This window comes from Sebastes fasciatus, chromosome 5, assembly GCF_043250625.1.
Source record: "Sebastes fasciatus isolate fSebFas1 chromosome 5, fSebFas1.pri, whole genome shotgun sequence".
Classification (NCBI taxonomy): domain Eukaryota; kingdom Metazoa; phylum Chordata; class Actinopteri; order Perciformes; family Sebastidae; genus Sebastes; species Sebastes fasciatus.
In genome coordinates, this window is record NC_133799.1 from 20,243,666 (window position 1) to 20,267,051 (window position 23,386).

General features: G+C 42.8%; 1 protein-coding gene across 2 annotated transcripts in view; it reads right to left on the bottom strand.

Moving 5' to 3' along the window:
* The window catches only part of ncanb (neurocan b), a 218,599-nt gene that overhangs the window by 128,893 nt on the left and 66,320 nt on the right, over positions 1–23,386 (bottom strand). For both annotated transcript variants that reach the window (XM_074635645.1, XM_074635643.1), the window contains exon 2: positions 14,466–14,548. In XM_074635645.1, the coding sequence (XP_074491746.1) occupies positions 14,466–14,538 (73 nt within the window). In that variant the 5' untranslated portion in view covers positions 14,539–14,548. The remainder of the gene's footprint in view (positions 1–14,465; positions 14,549–23,386) is intronic.

A 23,386-nucleotide genomic window follows, 5' to 3' on the forward strand; every position in this document is an offset into this window, starting at 1 on the left:
CAAAAGTCCGCACTAGAGAGTTGAAATTTGAAACCCTTTCTAGCAGTGAGAGTAATTACAAAAACACTGTTGACATATGTATGCTGACCGGCTGGTCTCACACAGCCAGCAGCTCCTCACAGCTCCGAAAACATTGACGCAAATTTCCAAATTGATTTGGTTAAACTGATCACATATCGGTCATCTAAAGGGCTACTTTCTTGCCTGAAAAAAACCCCATTAAAACAGCTGTTTTTAAGGTTTCAAAACAGCTTTTTGGCAAGTAAAGGAGGATAACCATGGATGTACAGTATTAACACTGGTAACGGGCGATGCTCAACAAAACAAAGGCACTTCCGCTCTAAACGGAAGTGAGAACACAACATAACGTAATGCGGAAGCACCCTAGTTCAGGCCATGGATGTATAAAGAGAACTGGATATAGCGTTGTAGGCGGGCTCCCGTTCATTCCTATGAGATTTGCTCAGTGGCACATGAAGCCAAAATGGCTCGACTGCCGAGTGATAAAGTACCCGGATCATCCGGCAATCTTCCGCATCCATTGGGCCCATAGAGCAGCCGCAGTAGCGTTTCCTTTGATCTCGCCTCCCAGCCCTCGCTCCAGCATCGGTCTGAGTCTCATTCACAAGAACGCAGGAAGGGAAATACCTCTGGATTCAGCTATTAGTGCATTTAACTTTTAGGACCTAATGATTTAAATAAGGGCTATTCAAGTGTTCGTACTGGGAAGTTGATTTACCTCAAAAAAAAATAATCGCTGATTTACAGATGTCTCTTTCCCGATGTAAGTCTATAGGAAAAAGTCTTTTTGGGCCCAATGGCATCACATGACGGACACGGAAGTTGTAGAACCACCGTTTGGCCACGACGAAAATGTTCATCAAAGCCCTACGTACTTCCTGGGGGCTTGGTTCAGGCAAAGAATAAGGTGAATATATCTCGACAACTGTAAGAAGGACTGCCATGAAATTTAGTAAAGACATTCATGGTCCCCAGAGGATGAATCACAATGACTTTGATGACTTTTCCTCTTTTGCAACCACAAGGTTGACATTTGTGGTTTTGAGTGAAGCAAGATAAGATGAAGATGACTAAAGAAATGAAAGAATACAAAGAAGCACATGTAGGTGGGCGGAACGGTTGAACGGTGGAGAAAATTGAGCCTATTAATTTCTTTTCATTAGTGTCAGTTCGCACTGCACACTTTCCGTGTGTCCTGCTTCACTCCTGTTTTGATTGGATGCATGTTAAAGCGCTACACACAGCAGGGACGGCCTGTCCTGTCTGTAATTACATGGCAGATTGGTTGAACAATGTTTTTTTCCAGCGGTCACAGGCACACCGCTGCGCGAGTCGCTCAACCTCTCCGTCCTTCTGTCTGTTCTGTCATTTTACTCCCCATCCCCTGCCATTCTCTTTCTCCTCTTCCTCCCCCGCAGTACGGCCACCTGCCAGCTTTCAGATGAGCATTTCAGTTTTTCACTTATTTTTTATCTGGATATCTTTTTTTTTTTTGTTTTATCTTCCGCCTATCGATACAGATATGCAGCGCTTTTGTTTAACTTCCAGGATTACATTTTCCCCCTCAGCCATGTCGAGAAAATTCACTTCATGATTCAGATCAACTTTAAATCAGTTGCCACATCTTTGATTGCCAATTTTGCCAATAGTGTATGTACTATATGAAGTGTGTGCTTATCTGTGTGTGTGTGTGTGTGTGTGTGTGTGTGCACTAGAATGCTCTCACAAGTGAAAACATCTCATCTGTCTTTTGCTATTCATGCAGCCCTCAATGCACAGCTTCCACACCTACACACACACATCTTTGAAACCCCCATTTTTCATCCCTTACAGGATGGTTAATGTGACTTTGAGCACACACAAATAGCCGGCGCGTGGATTGCTGTCATTGCTCATTCCTGCAGCTGTTATGCTGTTGCAGTTGCTCAAGCTAAGAGGCTGAGTGCCTCTACCCTGATAGCTTAACATCAGCCCTCCCATCACATTTTCTCCTCCCCGCAGATGCAGGAACACCCATAAACACCCACTTCTTCCCCCTTTCTCCCAGTGACATCGTCTCAGACAAGGGCCACTTGTCTGACTCCCTCACCGACTGATCTATGTTGCTCTGCATGGCGGCGTCAAACAGGATTTGTGCACTGAAATGGCCTCTCGTTTTGCACTCGAGAGGGGTTCAGCCTGTCGAGTGAGGTGACCTGTGAAACAAAATGCATGAGGCTTTCAAAGGCAGAGGGATAAAATGAGACGAGAGGGAAGGTGAGGAATAAACAAGTGGAGCAGTGTGGGTCACACAAAATGACAACCCTTATCCGATTTTCTCCCCTTTGTGTGTAAGAAAAAATCATTTTAAGGGAAAAGTTCAATATTATTCAGCTTCTGGTGGCGAGTTAAATTACTCTCATATCTGTCATTTATATACAAGGCTATGTTCAGAAAGCCTGGCTTTGCATAACGGTAACAAAATCTGCCTACTAGCACCTCTAATTAGTTCAACGTATCCTCATACAACGGTTCGTAGGATATCTTACGGAAAAATGTTTCCTCATTTTTCCTGAGTTTTCCTACGAATGTCCAGCAACATGTGAAGCATGCGTCAATTTCCGCTCCAGTCTTTTCAAAATAAACTTTGTCTTCACAGGAAACAACTTGGTTAGGTTTAGGCAACAAAACTACTTAGTTAGGTTTGGGAAAAGATCATGGTTTAGGTTAAAAATCTTGACTTCTAGTTTCACATGGGACACAAACACCGGTCTCCTGGGTGAAAGTCCGGTGTTTTCTGACCCACCCATCCACCGCAATCTCCTCACTATACGCACCGCCACTCTTTAAACTTCCTGGTTCACACAAATTGATTTCATGGGATACATATTTACGAATTAAAGTGCATTACTTTTCGTAGGTATAGCTATGAATGGTGTATAAGAACAGCCTGATTAGTTAGGCGCAGCTTATACACAGAGAAACTAACATACAAACAAACATATACACCAAGGAGATAAAATGTGGAATAAAGTCTACAAATAATGATGGTAAACAAGAATATAAAAGTCGTATTGCAGAGAAGATGAATGATTTTGAATGGCGGGTAGTTTTACAAGCAGTTAAAACATATAACGACGACCTGATGGCAACGGAGAGAATTCACTTGCAATGACCCGAGAAATCGAAAATGCTTTCTGCTTTCCAGAGGATTTGTTGGCTATAGAGAGAATCAGGTCTCTTTGTTGCACTCCATTGATGAATGTTAAACTATTGCTTTACGTTCAAGGTTACTTTCTATCCTTTGCAAAGAAGGATTACCTGCTTTGATACTATGTCATTAATCTTTTTTTTCAGGCAGAAGCAATGTTTTCTGAGATTGTATATATCTCACAAGATTCAAATTCTCCATTTTATCAACAAAAGCACTCCAATACTTAAGTGACTGCAGGTTAAAATGCCAATTTTGTGAGTCACATAACAGTGTCTCTCAATACAGTTTGTGGTCCAGAAACTCTGCAATAGGAGTAGGTGTAGAGGAAAATTGATTCACTTCTGAATTTGTTTTACTTGATAGCAGCAGCGATGTACTTTCCTCTCACACTGACAGAGGGAAAAACAGACGCTACGGAAAAGATGAACAAGCACAATTGACTCCAGCATAACACAGCGTAGGATTGTGAGCGGTGGAAGGAGGCAGGCGAGGGAAAATACATAAACAAAAAAAGCTGGAGGTATGTGTAACGGGGAAATTGGAGTGATGTGATGTGGAAAAGGAGTCAAGAGGATGTGATGGAAAAAATAGAGATACACTTTTGTGATTCAGCGGGAGCTGGGCTGATATAGTGACACATTCATGCTTACACACACACACACGCACACACACGAAACTCACTCAAAGAACACATCTTTCACAAGAGGCTATCAGTTTCCACTCCCTGCTGTCACTCTCTTTGCTTTATCCCCCTCGAGGATGTGGCACTCATCTTTGTTTACCACACACTCGTGTGTGTGCCCCTCCCCTCCAACCAAACACACACACAGAAACACACACACACACACACACACACACGTAGACACACATGGAGTAATGTGCGGTCCCAGAAGACAATCAGACTGCAATTTCTGAACCACCTTGCCGAGAGCTTGCTAGAAACAAAAACAGGCAAATTTATTCTTCTGCTAAGAGGCATCAATAATGTTTAATCTGCTTGCCAGTTTCTTGCCAGGTTCCACCTGGATAAGCACCATTTGGGTAACATTAAGCTACTTATGTTGCCAATAGCAAGAGACTTCCACAAATGAAGCCAACCAAGCTTCACAATCACAATTTACATTCTTCCTCTCCCCCCGCCATTTCACTATTTCTGTCCACTTTATTTGGACAAATATTTATCTTTGTTTCTTGGCTGGTGTTGCGATTTGCTGAACTAAATCAAATGAAATCAATTGCAGATTCCCTCTAGAAAAGCCTAAATTACAACGTGAAGGAGACCAGGTCAAAATGAAAATATAATAGAATTACCGCCTCGCGGTTGTATGCCTCCGCCAACCAGTCAAGTTGTAGTTTACATCCATGTCTGTTAGGGGTGCATCGGATCACAAAACTCATGGTTTAGATCGTATCACGGTTTTGAGTCACGGAAAAGGGAGCAAATATAATCTTTAGAGACGCCCCAATCACGTTTTTTAATTTAAATGTTATCCTTTTACTTTGTTATAGTCATCTATAGTGTTTTTTTTGCATAAAACACAATTCAAATGATTAGGAAATTAAAAAAAAAATTGTATTTCTATCAATGAAAAAAACCTCTGGCCAACGCTGTTGCCAGCGTGGAGGCATAAGTGTCACAGTGACCTTGACCTTTGACCTCTGACCACTAAATTCAAATCAGTTAATCCTTGAATCCAAGTGGACGCTTGTGCCAAATTTGAAGAAATTCACTCCCCGTGTTCCTGAGATATAGCGTCCACGAGAATCGGACGAACGGACAAACCGAAAACACAACGCCGGCGTGGAGCCATAAAAACATTGCTCTCTTCCTCTGTGGTAATAAATGTAAACCAGCGAGGGCACCAATGCCATTGCTATATCAAATCTGCATCTAGATGTCCATGTCTGTCCAAAATGTCATCACTTCATCATTTTATCCTATTAGACGTTTGTGTGAAATTGTCATAATTAGCATATGAATTCTTGAGTTATGGCCGAAAATGTGTTTTATGAGGTCACAGAGACCTTGACCTTTGACCACCAAATTCTAATCAGTCCATCCTCGAGTCCAAGTGGACGTTTGTGCCAAATTTGAAGAAATTCCCTCCAGGCGTTCCTGAGATATCGCGTTCACGATAATCGGACAGACAACCAGAAAACCTGATGCCTCCTCGCCAGCGTCAGCTGTGGCTAAAAACATTGCTCTCTTCCTCTGCGGTAATGAATGTAAACTAGCGAGGGCCCCAATGCCATTGCTATATCAAATCTGCATTTAGATGGAAATGTTATCACAAGCTTAGCCCCCAAGAGGCTACCTTTTGTTTGATATCTATCTGTGTTGCATATTGCTCTTTGTCACTCTTTTCTAAACAAGGCTCACCAGGTGATAAAAAGAAGAGGAAATACTGACGCTGAATGTGAATACGAAGCAATGAAGGTGCTGAAAAAGAGAACGTGTGCTCGGTAAAACTCATTGGATAGTCCAAGTCGGTACGATGGGACTTTGTTAAATGTTAACAGGCGATCCTTTATCGACCTCGTCCTGTGTCTTTGTCTCTGTATGAGGGTTGAGAAGGGTAGGGTGTTAGAGGACGCACCCTCCACCTCCTCCTGGAATCTCCACTTCCGACGTCTCGCACATAGAGCTCAGGTTTTCTTTCTGTTGATTTCACAGTGGCATCTTCGTGCTCATCACCGTCGGCCCATCTGTCTTCACTTTAGAGGTGCTCTCGAATTATTAAACACTGCCGGAGAGCCTTTATGTGGCTGGCACGGAGCTGCACACCGGCACGGGGTGGGCGGTAATGGCATTTTCACCGTAATAGAACACAATTGCAAACATCATTCCTCGTTGTCTCCCTCTCTTTTCTTATTCTTTCTCCCTCTCTTTCTTTCCCGCTATGGCTTTCCTGATGATAAAGGTCCCTCTTTCTTCGATTTGCCCACATCAGACCCATCAGCCTGCCAGTCAAGAGCTACCGAGACTGATTGAGTGCATCCCGTTCTGTCGTCGCCACTCCACTCCTGCTGCCTGCTGCCTGCGTGTCAGCTGATTATGTGTGTGTGTGTGTGTGTGTGTTTGTGTAGAAGTGTGTTTGGGTCATAAATCACTACAGATGAGCTGTCTGACAACGGATTGCCGCTATTAGTTGATCACTGTGTTAAGAAATGACAGCTGATACAACAACAACAACTGGACTGCAGCAGGATCGGATCTGACTGCTTTTGTTGTTTTCAGTTGGTTTTAATCAGGAGCATGATGGATGTGGTTTAATGCATAAAGGCAGCACAGGAAAGGATGTTTAAATGGACTCAATGGTAATGCTTTTACAGGTTCATAATTGTTTAATAACTTCCTAGAACGTTTCCTGGAAGTAACTATGTCAACGTATCCTCATACAATGGTTCGTTTATATCGGCCTCTTCTATATCTTTCCTACGAATGTCCATGTCAATTTCAACTCGTTAAATGTATACAGTCTTTTTAAAATAAACTTCCGTCTTCACAGGACACAACTTAGTTAGGTTTAGGCAACAAAATAATTAGTAAGGTTTAGGAAAAGATCTTGGTTTGGGTTAAAATAACTCTGGAAGTGGCGTACCTTAAGTACGGAAGTGACAAATAAATAAAAGTTGACTCCTGGTTTCACACGAGGTACGAACGTATGAAAGTAGTACTCAAAATTTTACTTAAGTGAATGTACTTAGTTACCACTGCATGCTTTTCCAGGAACCCTCCCATTAATTTACAATTACATATCAGCTCCTTTCTAAGATATTATATGAAACCACGTGTTTCTGGCTCTAATCCAAAAACAAATATGTACATTCCCACTATTGTGCTTAACAATTTAGTTATACAAGTTAGATGATCTTATTCCATCACCTGAAGGAAATATTACAAACCAAAGATGAAATGAAGTTCCTGTTGAAATACTGGATAAAAAAAACGGAACAAACTTTTTTGGGACGAGTGGGAAGAAGTTGAATCATTTTTGCCTTCTGATATGAATAAAACATCTCAAGCAAAGCGGCAGCAAGTGTGGGTTTGTTTGTGTGCGAGCGGATGGTCTGACAAAACTGCTCGCCGTCTTTCTTGTTTTGTTGCGGGATGTGGAGAAATGCATCCTTTTAACAAGACCTTGGATGACGCATAGAGACAAATGGAGGGGAAAAACAAGAGACATGGAGAAAATACCATGACGAGAGCGGCGGCTGCTTTTAAACACTAATACCTTATCGTTTGGGAAGAAAGATGCTGCGGCTGAGACTGCCCCGACCAAGCCCCAGAAATGATAACCATGGCAACAGAGGCACCACAAATGGAAAAAGAAGCTTCTGATCAGGGCAGAAATCACACACACACATATGCACACACACATTTAACTATGTGCTTTGGGGGTGGCCTCTTCAAAGACCAGAACTGAGGCTATGTACCGTATATATATATATATATATATATAATATATAATGTAATGAGGAGGGACTGGTTTCCTCCTGTTTTTGATCACTGGCCTGTGTTTCACTGCAGTGCAGACACTTTTCCCTTCTACAGGAAGTAAACACACTCTCAAATATGCAAAGATACACACACACACACACACACACCTAAATAAAGACAAAAAGTATAGTCCTCACTCATGTTTCCTGTGTGTGTGTCTGTGTCTATGTTTATCTCTGCGCATTCATGTTGCCTGTCTCGGCACAGCAGGTCTGCCAGGCGGACATCACGCAGGGTTTGGAAATGATGTCTCCATGCTGACATTCTCCCAGAAACATCCCTCCACCTCTCAGCGGCACCCCCCTTTTCTATTGTGCTCTATTTCTCCTCTCCGTACGTTCCTTTCTTTTCTCGTCTTTCTCACTCTCTCACTATTGTCTCCTTTCTCCCTCTCCTCCTCCTCCTCCTCCTCTATTTTCCAGAGTTCCTTGGCCTAAATTTGATCACGCTAGTAGAAAACAAAAACTGACGAAATGTCTCACTTAATGACCTTCATGAACCTGGTGCTAGCGGTCACATTATTGAGTGGGCGTTTCCATTTGAAAAACCCGGAAAAGAACGCAGATTGAGTCTACCTTTTTTAGCTTTAACGTTAATGTAACATTATGAAGGACTGTGGATACAATGTTGGGTATATTTCGTGTTTTTTGTCTATCGATACGAATGAGTGCAAGATTAATGTCGGCTGTCAACCACCTAAATCTTCCCATAGATATTTGCAAAATAAATATTACAGCGTCAATATTATTGGATGCTTTAGCTGCTTGTGCCTAAACCCAGACATTTTGTACAGTGTTTCTAGCCTCTTAATCTGATCACACTGCTCTACATAGGAGAGCACAGTAATTGCAATAATACCAAGTGAGCAATTACCACTGCGTGTTCACAGCGAAGTGAATTTTAGAGCCGGTGTCATTACATACAAAGTCAACATGCGATTAGACAACAATTATATCGTAGCGCAAATTTAAAATTTTTTATTTTTCGACTTGAGCAAAAACTGTGTGTGTATCCTGGAGCTTTATGAATCTGCTCTATACGGGAAGTGAATATATCAACAATCAAATATAACTAATATGTTTCCACCAAAAGACTACACCAAAATAAGGTGTCAAAAGTACCACTGGAATTTACTTCTTGGTATTTAGGTATATTTTCTAGGGCTGTCACAAATACCATTTTTTGGGCTTCGAAGCTACGGTGAGAAATATTCAAAGGTATTCGACGCTTCGCGGCACGGCCCCGTTTCAGTGCCCGATACAGTGGCGTTGCCGCAATACTGTACACACACGCACCTCTACACACAACAAACAGCAATATGCTTCTGAGAATTACTAATAATAATGATTGTTGAATGTGAACAATGTTGTGGGATTATTCCTTATTCCATGGGCTATATTATTATTACATACTAATATTAAAAGAAACAAAAAAACGAAGCTTTCGAATACTAATTTGGAGGTCAATTACCACGGCAGCGGACAAAGCTTCAACGCTTCGAAGCATTCGTCCTCTCTCGGTGACAAATATTAACCCTCTCACTGCAGTCTGAGCGGACTCCTACCAGGCCGTGACAGGCTTCACAGGAACTCCCCGCAGGCTGCTGCCGGCTACCGTGACTAATTTTGCGCCCTCTGAAGCATAATGATACATTTATCTCGTGTGGCACGCGGCCAACATTTTTAAAATTCATAAACACACATACAGGAGTGCATCGTACACAAGCGCAGGCGTGCTCGCACTATCGTCAACACACACACACACACACGCATGTGCAAAAAGCTCACCCCCTAATCTGTCCTCCTCCCCCCCACGTCCCCACCTCTCTTTCCAATCTCTGGGCTGTCAAGCAAAGTGTCACGGGGTGAGCTTTAGTGCCAACCCTCCCTGTAGTCCTCTACCTCCCATTGACTATTTCCAGAGTCACTCAGCCGAAAAAAACACAAAATGCAGGAATGGAGAAAGACAAGAACAGGAGACGTCAATGCCCTCAAAAAACTAAAGTCCTCCAGAGCAGAGGCAGCGAGGGTCTATTTGCATGACATATCCACTCTGAGAGGCTCATGTGAGTGTGTTACCAGGCTCCTCAGAGATGCTTTATGTGTGTGTGTGGGCCACAGTGCGTGCTCCTCGGCAAGTTGGCTGCATAAACTACCTGGCAGATGTAACCTGAGGGTTTCTGCGCAAACATATACACACACAGAGAAAAGACTGAGTTGGCTCCATTTTCATCATCTCTCGGCCGGCGAATCTGAGCCCCGAGTCACAGAACGGCCCCGGCGGTGCCAGGTCCGTTGATTTTTTTCACCTCCACAGAAGGCAGAAACAATACAATACAGAGAGGAGCAGACGGTCGGGGAGGCCACAATGAGGAGGCGTGCGGTCTGTACATACACACAAACACATGCATATACACACAGATACACAGCAGGGGAGTACAAGGAGTGTATGGAGAGGGCAAAGAAGGACTCATGCTTGCATTGCATACTCTTCCCTGCAGAGCTCTGTGGAACAGACCGATAAAACTGCCAAATAGACAGATAGGGAGGCTGTTGAGCGACCCAGAGCAGACATACAAATAGATAAATGACTCAGAGTTTCGCACAAGTTTCCGTGTAAGTCCCTGTATGACACTGAAGCCTCCACTGCTCCCTTTTCATAAACCCGTTGCATATTTCCCTGTCACGCTAAATCTAGGGGTTTAAAAAAGTCAGTAAAACTATTATCCAAACAAATGCAAAATGTCAAGTCCCTCTCCAGAGTTTGGATAACTTGCTGACACATAATGAGAGGATTAAGATCCTAAACTCCAGCTTCTCAGCCAAATCGCAGCGAATTTTAATGAGCTCTGCAAATATGTATTAGAAATAAATATCTCGGAGATTTAACAAAATATCAAAAATTGTTTCCCCCTCTTAGAAAATGGCTAAGAGGATGAATGTGAGCTTTGGAGATCTCAGATTTGTTTTTCCTTCTTTACATCTCATCTTTTTTGCCCCTTCTTGGAAGTGCCGTTGGCGTAATTAGGAGCAGATGAAACGAGAGAATTAAGTGGGCTAGTAGCTAAAGCTGTGAAGGTCTGCCAAGCGCTCAAGATATGAACACAGTTATGGAGGGAAACAGAAAGGAATGGACAGACTGACAGACAAAGGAAGTGTCAACACGACTGAGGAGATCTAACAAGTAATTCTCACGACACGACAAACTGCTGCTCTGGGCTATACGCATCACGAATCGTGACCATTCATTCGTGGATTGGTGGGACATTCATTTTGCTAACCTGACTGTCACTCATGAATGAATGCTCATTTGTTTCCCACAACTGGGCCACGTAGTGTTGGCCAGTTTGAGCTATAACTGTGCCAGTGAACAAACCAGAGGCAGGCATGAGGGAAGTTTACAGAAGTGGGTTATTCGCAGTGGTGGATAAGTGCTAAAAAAATCCTTTACTTAAAGGGACTATTTGTAACTTTCAGAAATGCTTCTTAACAGCGACACCTGTGGCCGTGAAATCAACGAAAGTCAGCGTCGGGCTCGCGCTTGCTCGCTCTCAATATACCTGAACGAGCATCGCTCAAAACAGTGAGGCGACACACGTCAGCTAAAACCACAATATCACTCTATATTTCAGCTGCTTGGCAGTAATGTTAGCTGACCAGATGAAGGTCTCTCCATGAACATGATTTAGATCTGATCCTAGTGTTGGCTTTTCCTGCCTAAGTGCAGGCTGAGGCAGCGGGGCTCTGCAGCGTGTCTCCTCTGCTCTCTCCGCCCGCAGCCGGAGAGAGCAGAGGAGACACCGGCACCCGGTCGGTAACGAGAAGACAACGTAACTCTCTGCAGAGCTCCATCACTTCACAAGACACGGGAAACCTCTGTTGGTCTGGAGGAGCTGCAGCATTTATTTCTGCACAAACGTCCACTGTACATTCACTAGATATTCTCAGAGCTAAACTAACTCTTCTGCAGTGTGGAGTGAGCGCGCGTTCACGTCTAGAGGTGGAGCGAGTACGCGAGAACGCGCGTTGTCTGAGTGAAGGCGAGCAGGCAGAGGAGGAGGGTACAGCGGCTACACGCGAACGCGCATATGCGAGCGCGCATGTGTGCCGACCCGCTACATTTATACGCTTACAAAGTTACAAACAGTCCCTTTAAAGGCAGAAATGGTAAACATTTTTGTTATATTAGTTGATATTATCATTACATCCTGACAGCAATCAATAAATCAAATGCTCTGACAAAACAAAAGAAAAATATCCAGGTCTGTAATAAGCCTGTACAATCGTTTCATTAGGCTCGAATGTAGTGATTGGACGGACTACCTACCAACCCGCCTGTCTGCACTCATTGCGCATCACTTTAGTCTTCCACAAGCTGTTGGCTTGACAGCTGAGCGTACTAACAATAGCCATGTTGGCCGTTCACGTTCATTATGATATGTTTATGTTCGTGATGATAATAATGGGGGAGTAGCTTTGGAGGGAGGCCTGAAGCGACGGACTGTCAGTGTTGCAGATAAGCGACTTTCTCTCCAGATTGGACATCTTTTGGAGCTAGTTAGCTGCTAGTGCTGCTGGCTACTTTCATTGGAAGAGAGTTAAATATTAAAAGTATTAGTTAACATGGACAACTCTCTCCCAAATCCAAAAACCAGAGTGCTAAAACTCAAATTAGCGATGTCATCAAGCATAACGTCTGAACTGGATGGATGTCTTGATATTTATCATTTACCAGCATTTAAAATCCTAAGAAGTGAAAGTACATAAGTATTATCAGCTAAATGGAGTAACAAAGTACTGCCGCTGTGTTATCATATACATAATTAGATTGTAAATACGGATGCATCAATGTGTAAGAAGCCTTTTACTGTTGTAGCTGGTCGAGGTGGAACTAGTTTTGACCACTTTACGTACAGATTTTTCTAGTGGTTCCCAAACTACTCAGGCCTTTGGACTCTATAATCTTTGTTTTTTGTGAAATAATGGATAATTTGACCTCTTTGGGCCTCATACAGTTATTGAAATTAACCTGGTAGAACTGCAAAGAAGCCAAAAAGGTTGGTGACTACTGGTTAACAGTGCACTGTGTTTCATAAGCTCATCATATCTGAAAAGCAAACTAGTAGTTAGTATATAGTGAGACCAACACGTTCATCTGACAGTAATGTTGTTATTTATACTATAAGTGTTCCTTCTTGTATAAGTTTTGACCTCTAAAGAGGAAACCGAAAATATAATAGTTTAGCAAGTTTTTCCAGGATACTATATCAGTGGCTCGACTCGTTCAGCTCTTGGCTGAGACTATAAAAGAGGGTGATTGCGTGCTGTTTGGCCTTCTGGAGCTGATGTGGGTTTTGCTTATCTTTGATTGGAAGGACATGCTTGATTACCTTTATCACACATCACTCTGCCTCTCATCCAGTCCCCCTGCGTCCCTCCATGCTCTACAACCAGGTTTTGACGCAGATATATTCATCCCAGTTTAATTGCACAGGGGAGATCATTTATCACATCCCGTACAGTGAAGCTGTGACAGGGGGTGGATCCTTCCTCACAGTGTTGACCTATACAGGGTATTTTGAAGGAGATCAACATTCTGATATGCCGGATGGTTGCACAAGTAGTCTATCAAATATACAACTTTGAAGTTAAAGGGACTGTGTGTAACTTTTAACACGTATAAACTTGTTTCAATCGTTTTTCATTGCAAATGTGTGAACAGATTGTAACCTAACCTTTCCTCTATCAGCCTGTAGACTGCTTTTAATGTGAAAAACCTTGGCCGCTTTTTCCGGGAAAATCCAACGGATTTGACGTCATGCGCACTCACGAGTGCCTTCAGGGCTAACGATGTGCAACCATAGCTAATGTTCATGGAGTCAGCTAACGCCAACAAATGACCAGCCCCCACCCACATCTTAGACTCCAACACAAACTCCACAGAAGCACAAAAAAAACAAACAAAGAATGTAGGAGAATAGCAGAGCCATTGCGAAGAGTATGTGTGCACGTTGGAAGTGAGTGGTGAAGCAAGAGAGAGAGAGAGTGGTGGCGAGTGTGTGAGAAAACTTGCGAGCAGCGTAGCAGAAGTGAGTTAGTTTAGATGAATAAATGCTGCAGCTCCTCGAGACCAAGAGGTTTCCCGACGGCTGAGTGAAGTGACGGGGGTTAACTCTGGAGCGAGTAACGTTATCGACTCCGGCCCAGGAGACCAAATTTACGGTGTCTCCCCTGTGCCTTCTGACCACGGTCAGGAGGCTGAAGCAGGAACAGTTAACACTAGGATCAACATCGGCCGGGCCTTCGATTCATGGAGGGACCATCATTTGGTAAGCTAACATTACTGCCAAGCATGTGAAATATTTAGTGATATTGTGGTTTTAGCTGGTTAATGTTGCTAACAATAATCAACATGATGCCTGTCAATCACGTTCAGTCTTGTGTGTATTGGTAGTGCAAGCACAAGCACGAGCAACAGGATGCTGATATTGACTTACTGCCCACAGATGTCACTGTTAACAAGCAATTTCTGATTCTTACAGAGAGTCCCTTTAAACATTCATTTTAATAATGTGGCAGATTGACTGCACACAGGATCTTATGAGGTAATAAGACCAGAAAGAATTCATATTCGACTAGTAAAAAAAAAAGAGAGGGATTGGTCAAAGGTTTTTCTGTGCACATGGAGTTATGTTCTGCATACACAGTAGGTCAGGTGACGGGGACTGCCTACAGTTTAATGAGGACTCACCACAGCCCGCGGTTTGAAGCAGAAGGAGGGCCAGCAGGGGCTGCAGTCCACACACAGGCAGTACGCCCTGCATCCTGCTGCACCTGGAGACAGAGATGAAGAGAGAGGGGGGGAATGTGAGTACACAGAGGAGAGGGAAAGCAACACATTGCCCTTGTGAGGCTCGTCTGACACACACAGCGTGCTCGCATGAGTCATCGGTTGCAACTTCTTCCCATAAGATTTTTTTTTTTTTTTCCTCTCAGCGAGGGCCTTAGGATAGAGGGCAGTCAATTCACTCTTCAATTTAATTTACTGTTTCATAATGTGGGAGTGATGAAGTCTTCTGGAGCACTCTGAGACTCTGACTGTGATTAAAGGCTTTAATGGCTATACAAATAAACCTGACTTTATGCGACCATCATGTTTAATCCAAGTATAACAAAGAAATTATCTTTACACTTCACAGACAAGTAGTGAAATTTTAAAAAGGCTTCATTCTTCTTTTCGCTTTTACCCGTTTATTTTTTATTCAGGGTCACAGGGTGGTTAAATCTATCCCAGCATGCACTGTGGAGAAGGCAGAGAAAAAAACAGACTTGCTGTGGTAGACTGGCAACTTTCCCAGGGTGTTTCATAGACGCAGATGCTCTCTTTATACCCATGCTCTCTCCAAAACCACCTGGCTTGCTTGTCTTTGGACTGAAATCTACACTAACATGGAGCCAACGGTGATAAACACTGAGCCACCAACGTCAAAGTTATCCAGGTGATAGCATATTTTAAAGGGACAGTGTGTAGGATTTGGTAGCATCTAGTGGTGTGGTTGCAGCTTGCAACTATCTGAGTACCCCTCCGCTCACTCCTCCCTTTCTAAGACTGCGGTAACATGAGCTGGGTGGTAACACCGTTCCCCTCGCTCAGAGGCCATCCTCACTATGATAACACTACTTTAGGAACACCGGAAGTCAGATGGTGGCCGGCGGTACCACGGTACCACGGTTTTGCACTCTGCGGCTCATGTTATCGCAGTTTCACAAGCATAACGGAGAACTACGGTGGCCTTCAGGTAACGTAAAAACATGAAAGTCTCTTTCTAGAGCCAGTGTCAGTGTTTGGTTTGTCCGTTCTGGGCTACTGTGGAAACATTGCGATGCAGCATGGCGGACTCCGTGAAGAGGACCCACTCCCTATGTAGATATGAAGGGCTCATTCTAAGCTAACGAAAACACAAAAATTCTTAGTTTCAGGTTATTATAAACTAATGAAAACATAGTCATATTATTTTCCATTTCTGATAATAGAGCCCCCAAAATGGTATACACTGTTCCTTTAAATGTTCTTGACTAAAATACTGTCACTGTCTAGGTTAGATTCCGGATAACAGAGCTGCTACCATCAGTGTTTGAAGAAAAATCCAATATACAGTTTACCTTGTAAATAGAACTTGTCTGTTGAAATGTGGTGTGTGGGATTAACAGACAATACCAACTCAGCTGTGTGGAGAAAAACAAGACATTTTTGGGGCAAAAACACGACACAACAAGGAAAGATGCTGATGCATTTCAACAATAAAAACAGCCAGATAAGAGCACGAGAGCCAAATCTAACATGATGGACCTCTGGGTTCCCTTGTTGCACACGGCATGCTGAAAAGTCTGCTAAGCAGAAAAATATCAAAGCGGCGTCGACGCTGTCACATTAAACATAGAAAAAATATCTATTTGAGAGCCAGGTTGACAGGAGCCGTCTCTGCTATGTCTGCACGGGTGTATGTGGACAGATTTAGTTTTTTTTGTGAAGTACAGTAACTGGGGAATTTATTTTATGTCTTACAGGTAGGGCTTTTACGATTATATATTTATTTTTCTCAGGGAATGTGCAATATATGACATGTTTTTCTACTCCGTAGTAGTGTACCACTGTAATGTCTTGTTTTTTAATGCCTATGTGTTTATACAGTATATATATATACAGTATTTCTCTCAGGGAATGTGCAATATTTGACATGTTTTTCTGCTGCGTCTTTGGTGTACTACTGTAATGTCTTGTTGGCTATGTATTGTTTTGTGTGCAGCAGTATTGACCGAGCAAAATCTCCCCTTGGGACAATAAAGTATATCTTATCTTTAATTTTGTTCATATATCCCACAAAATCAATTTGTAAGTAATCCACGTAATCGTGAACCAGAAAGTATGAAGAGCGACGTGGATGGTGGGTCCAAAAACACCGGACATTCACCCAGGAAACCGCTGTTCACGTCCCGTGTCCCGTGTGACTATTGTTTTTTTTTACGTTTTGTTAGCACTGCTCTAATTACTAACTAACTAACTTGAAAAATGCTCCAGTCATAGGAAGCCAAAGCAGGGAACACATTAAACATGTCGAGGCTGAATAGTGATTGAATGTGCTTTCAGGCGATTGACGGCGAGGTTTTGGAGCACTCAGAAGGGCGATGGACATAAACCTGAATGACCTCCCTTTTGTCATTTATGCATGTAAAGAGACCGTTGACAGCGGAGTGATGACCAGGAATCCCAGCCCCCCCACGAACAATAACTGTTATCAAATTGACTGTAACAAAGCCGAAGGAAAGGGAGTGAGGAGTGTGGTAACAAAATTCACTGACCCTTAACTTGTGATATCAAATTGTGATGTCATGTAAACGGCGAGCATTTGGAGTCGTTTTTACGTTCGAGTGTGGACGGAGATATTTTGTAAAATGAAGGTCATGTGGATAGATTTTTTTTTAAATATCTGTATGAGTGTAGACAGGGCCTTAAGTAACGCCACTGCCGTAGTTATTGTAACCCAAACCCGATCTTTTCCTAAACCTACCCAAGTTGTTTCCTGTGCAGACAGAAGTTTATTTTGAAAAGACTGTATGCATGTAACAAACGGAAATTGACACGTGTTGCTGGAAATTTGTAGGAGAATGCACAAAAAATAAGGAACCATTTTTTTGTAAGGTATCATATGAACCAAGGCGGCATGGTTTTCCCTTTAATTCTTCAAGGGAAGTGAGTTCAGTTTTATCTGCGTAGCTGCCTGAGTGCTTACAGCCGCCCAGAGCAGGCGAACAAGGCTGAAGTCATTTCCACACTGCGTTTATTTATGTATATTTGACTGTCGGCTAATATATGTGTGTGTCACAAAAGCCAGGCGACAGAGACCAAATGAGGTAGGTCAGCCCCTGCCGTGGGGCCTGAGAAACCCTGAGTGTAAATAATGAATATGGCATCTCTGGGGAGACGTGTCGGGCCGAGCGGGGCCCGAGGGCAGGAGAAGGGCTAGGGCGGGGGGCGGGGCGGATGAGGGGATTTGGCTTCTGGTAGTGGAGATGCTGGACACAGATAGCCAGTGTCAGTTACAGCAGCGCTGGTCGCTCTGACTCAATCTCAAAGGTACAGCCAAGGACAAAAACACTGACCTCATACCAAATACCTCTGCTGTGCCTCGGCTGAATGGAAGCTCATTTCAGAGTCTCCGGGTGTTTAGTCTAGATTCACATTATTTGTGACAGATAACTTCACAACTACATTCAGTCCTAATAAGGGATAGAATATGAAATACTGGTTACTTTAATAGTGTGATTTGTTCTTACATCATACTTCTACGTCTATGACTTGTGGTGAAGTTTTATACTTGAATACAGGGCAGCTATTTGTATAATGGAGGACATTTCGTTTAGGTTTGCTTTGAGCCTCTTTTCCTCTACCTTCCTTATAAAGAAAAGCTTGTCACCACTTTAGAGGGCATCACTAAATTGGACAGAAATTGGAAGGTGGGGTGTTTTTAGTGCGCGTGGTTGCACTGAGGGTGACACAAGGGGTGACCGCTAAATAACTGCTCCCTTCAGGACAGTCTTCACACTTCAAAGAAGCATTTTTTATCAAACTGGTGCAAGTTTTTTCTCAGCCCTCCATGAGTTTTTGTTTTATTTAATAGTGTGTTTGCCTACTTTCTTACAAGCACAGCTTGCAAGCTTGGAGCTAGAACAGAGTTAAAAGAACAATCGTGGCTCTAAACTACCACTAAACGCTCAGATTACTTTGAGGAATAATTCAAGAAGACAAGCAGAATTCTAGTAAAAGTCTCTCATACAGCAGCATGCTGAAACTTACAGAAACCATTGGCTTCGTTAAAGATAGGGTTAGAAAAACGCATTCAATAATCTATAGCCTTCAGACTGCCAGCCCAAATCCTTTTCTTTGGCATATCCACATGGATTTTAGAAAGTCTGGAAGGCAAAAAAACAAACACATGATTTGCAAATCAGATCCAAACCACATTTTGGAGGTGGTTTGAAATGCGATTCTGGGGATGTCAACAGATGCATCTCAGTCCGGCCGACCTGGCCGCTCAAATTGGATTTTCAAAGCGTCTCTTGTGTCACTTGCAACGCGACACACAACCTCAAATCCAGAGTGACGGAAGTGCTGAGCAGAATTGATGCAGCTCCTAGCAGAGTGCTATGGAGGACAACTACATGTTCCCACCGGACAAACTCAGCGTTCTGCACTGCAACTTGACAGTGTGATTGTTTGGAGGGCGACATGACGGAGCCACGTATAAGTGATAGACCACAGCAGCCCATGCAAATAGGTTGATGATGTCTGGACACACAAATCCAATCTGATCACTTGCAAATAACAGTGCGGAAAGTCTGTGTTAAAGATCTGATTTGAGAAACAAATCGGATGTGTCTGCAGTCTGAACGTAGCCTAAAAGCCCTATATACTGTACAGTCTCCTTTGGAAAACTGTTTGAATGGTTTGCTTTTACAAAGCTTCTATAGAAGTGTATCCATTTGTAGCTGAAGCCTTTCTAATGTGTTGCTTTATGTTGGGGAATAAATATCATATATATATATATATTTTTTTACAAATGATTCACATTCAAATCCAGCCCTAATTAGTGAGGAGATGCAAAACAGACTTGATATCACACTAGGAAGTCAAATCTGGCTCATTAAAAATGAGGCTAAATGACAGTTTCGGTGTTGTACTTCAACTTTCATAAATCACTAGATAAAAAATGAGACTGTGCTAATACAAACTGCATGTACCAGCTTCGTGGTCGTATTAGTCGGTTCGATTTTGTCATAGCTTCTATCTCTTTTTCTCTCTTCGGGTCATCAATAGCAGCTACTCATGTGTGCTCCCAGGGCCAGAGCTATGTTTATTGTGACCATGCTATTACACTTCTCCCTTTTATTTTCTGCGCCCATCATCTCTCTAGCACACTTACTCTGCTATTGATTGCTCCTTCTCTTTTTTCCCCGGTGCAGTACAGTAAATGTAAGAGGAGGCAAAAGAAAGCACCAGGAAAAGTGCAACAGTAGAATAAGATTTTCTTCATTTTTTCTTACCATGCCCTATCTGCCTATTATCTACCTCATTATTTCGCCTCTTCCAGGAGCACAGAAGTAGTTAATTTTAATGCTTTGGCCTCTGTGTTGCCAGTTCTGTGCCCTTCTTTCGATGCAAGGTTGTCTCCATAATAAACCTCTTTTCTGTTACTGAACATGATGAGGTATTTTGTGGGTGGAGTGTGAAGTGGAGGCAAAATAATTCTCTGAACATGTAAGCTAATGCTAAGATTTGTCTTGTTTTTAACGATGACTGAACAAAATTTGAGTTTCTCTGAATATGTACAGTCACTCACTCTCTGGAACCACGAGCGTTACTTGAGAAAATTAACCAACGGGACCTGATTGGCCAAAACCTACACACTGAATCAACAGCCAGACATTTACACACCTGATAGTGAAACCAAACGTGCATAGTAAAGAGAAACTGAGGCTGTATAAATCGTTGTATGTCTATAACTAACCTGAAGAAAAAGCTATTCCAAAATTGGCAACAGCTGCCTACACTGCAAATCAACACACTAAAAAAAGAGGGTCAATGACGGCAAAGCGTTTCAGAGATGGAGAGAAAATGTAAATAGTTTTGCTTGTGTGGAGCCGCGCTATCGAGGTCATCACTACTGCTCAGACTCTGGCTCCAAATGACGTCAAAATGTCAAGAGGGTACAGTGTACAAATGTACAGTGGGAGGAAGTGGAGATGCGTCGTCCATCTTTACATACAGTCTATGGGTGAGCTCACCACTGCGGTGCAGCAGCCGTGATGGCTGAGGTTAGCCGAAGGCGTTTCAGAGATGGAATGAAAATGTTGCTAAAAGGTTGGTAACATTTTCTCTCCATCTCTGAAACGCTTCGCCAATATTGTAGCTCGCTAGAGACTTGAATCACAGTTTTTCATCTCAAAGGTATGCGATAAAATTTCCAGTTGGAGCCACAGGCTACTCCTTCGATTCTGGCACCCAAAAACACAGCAAGATGACCTTTTCAATGTGTAACTTTAGCCTACTGCTCTGAGGTGATCAGTATATACAGGTCAGATTAATCGTTTCCAGCCCAATCACAACTTAAAACCTGCCCAATTCAATAAAAAAACATGCAGCCCAAGTTATAATCTTGCCAGAAACATGTGTAAAACCAATAGAAAAAACACATCATACAAAGCTTCATATGTGCATCAAATAACCAAAGATAAAATAGTGGATATATTGGCTAATACAACCCACAAAGAGTACAGTCAGACAACCAATATTGTTTTCACGATATTTTCAAAACCCCATCAAAAGCAGCCCAAATACCATCTACCAACCTAACGCTATTTTTCCCAGCCCACCTTAATCAAAAGTAGCCCAATTGGGCGAAAACCAGCCCAATCTTGCGACACTGGAGGTGATTCGTGTTTGCCTCCAGCCCTTCCTTTGTTTTGCCTCCAGCTAACACTGATGTACTGTAATCAAGACGCCTGCACGAACAGGGTCTATAGGATTCATGCAGTCTCAAAGGTTTAGTGTGTGTGTGGGTCTCATGGCATGGGACAGGCAACATGCTGAGTGTCCTTTCAAGACGTCAGCTCACTTGAGTCAGAGCTGACATTAGACTCCCACATAGAGTCTAAATTCAGCTGCTGACACAATAGCCTGTACATCCACAGCTTGCAGAATGCATTTTCCGTTGGATGTATACAGTACGGATGAGCTTTGACGCTTGATAAACCCTGTCCCCGAATAGTGATTTATGAAATTTTAATCATTGTAAAACTATGTATGTGCCGTGCGAGAACAGGCTTAGCAACAGTAAATGAGGTGGGTGGGACATCGTGAACAGTCAATTTTCATCGACTTTAACCCTTTAAAGCTGCAGTCGGTGAGCAAATTTGATAAGAAGTTATTTTTATAAAACTGACACTATATTCTGACAGTAGTGCATGAGACAGATAATCTGTGGAAAAAATCATGATCCTCTGTGTCCTCCTAGTGATCCTAATGGCGTTTGCAAGATTCTATCACGCCCGAAGTAAAACAATCAATCAGAGCCGAGCAGCTGTCAATCATTGCTCGCGAAACTCGCGAACTCCAATCAAACTGTCAAACTAGGCAGTGCTGATCAAATATGAATCAATATTCTGTTACTGTGATGCCTATTTCTCGCCTGAAATATTTTCAGAAATGAGAAAGTTTGTGACCCGGCTGCCTTTGTTGGAAACAGTCGAGCCAAAACCATCAACCACCGGTGCAAAATTTCTCATTTTACAGCTAAACAGTACACCACGAGATGTTTCTGAAAACAGTTGAGGCGAGAAATAGGCAGCGAGTACGACAGGAATGAGTTCTAAAACCCAGAAATGAGTTAGCATTTTAGCACTTCTGGTTCCCTCATCTGGAAGTCAATGGGTTTTTTAGTTGAATTAAGGTCTGTGGTTAACACAAGCTTAAGAAATTTTAATGTTATATTCTATGACTTACAATACAGCAATAAATACCCCACTTGTGGATTTTGAAGCTTTGCGTATGTGTATCTAAAAAGGCGGTTCCTTGGCGGTTGTCCGCCATTATAGTCTCGTTGTGTTTATACTCGCGCTCATGCTACCGTGGTGTAGTTTGTTTACAGCCTAACGTTAGCTTTTTTTTTACACTTCAGAAATCATAAAAGTGGTGTTCATTTGTGAAGATTATCTTCCGGAACGAAACGTGTAAGTATCGTAAACGTGTGTTTGCAACAGAGTTTATTTTCTGCAATAATCCAAAACCCAATGGAAAAATCCCATTGGCTTTTTGTCGAGGGAACCAGGGCGATGCTAACTTCCTGGTTGATCTACAAAAATACGCCATCCCTGCACTTGATTCATATTTGATCAGCGCTGCCTAGTTTGACAGATTGATCGGAGATGACGATCAGTGATTGACAGCTGCTTTAGAGACAGCTCGGCTCTGATTGGTTGTCTTCCTCCGGGCGTGGTGAAATCTTGCAAATGCCATTAGGAGCTCTATAGGAGGAAGCAGAGGATTATGATTTTTTCACAGATTATCTGTCTCATTACTGTCAGCATATAGTGACTGTTTAAAAAAAACTACTTTTCATCATATTTGCTCAAAGTTACCGACTGCATCTTTAATGCTGTTTTATAAACAAACTCCCCCGCGCTGCACCTGCGTGATCTCCTACTGAGAGTCAGTATGAGCTCTCCTGCTGCGTGTGCAGTACCCGCCGCAAAGACCTCAACATGTCAGATGAGTGCACTGTTCCCTATCCAGCCTGTCACAGATACTGTAGATGTGGCAGGACACCCTGAGAGACAGACAGCTAGACAGTTACAGACAGACAGGTGGATACATGGTGAAAAACAGCATTCAGAGCCAAGCTAATGCATTTCAAAGTCAAGGATCTTTACGGGGGCGCACCTCAGTCTTGCATGGAGAAATCTAGTCCAACCAATCTGTCATCCCATCTTTATCTCACCTTTCACCTCATTCTGTCGTTCTGTATTTGTAAGAGTGTAGCTGCCAATCTGCGTCTGCCACCATCTGTATCCATGACTCGCAATTTCTTACGTGTTTGTTCTTCCGTTCTTTTCTTT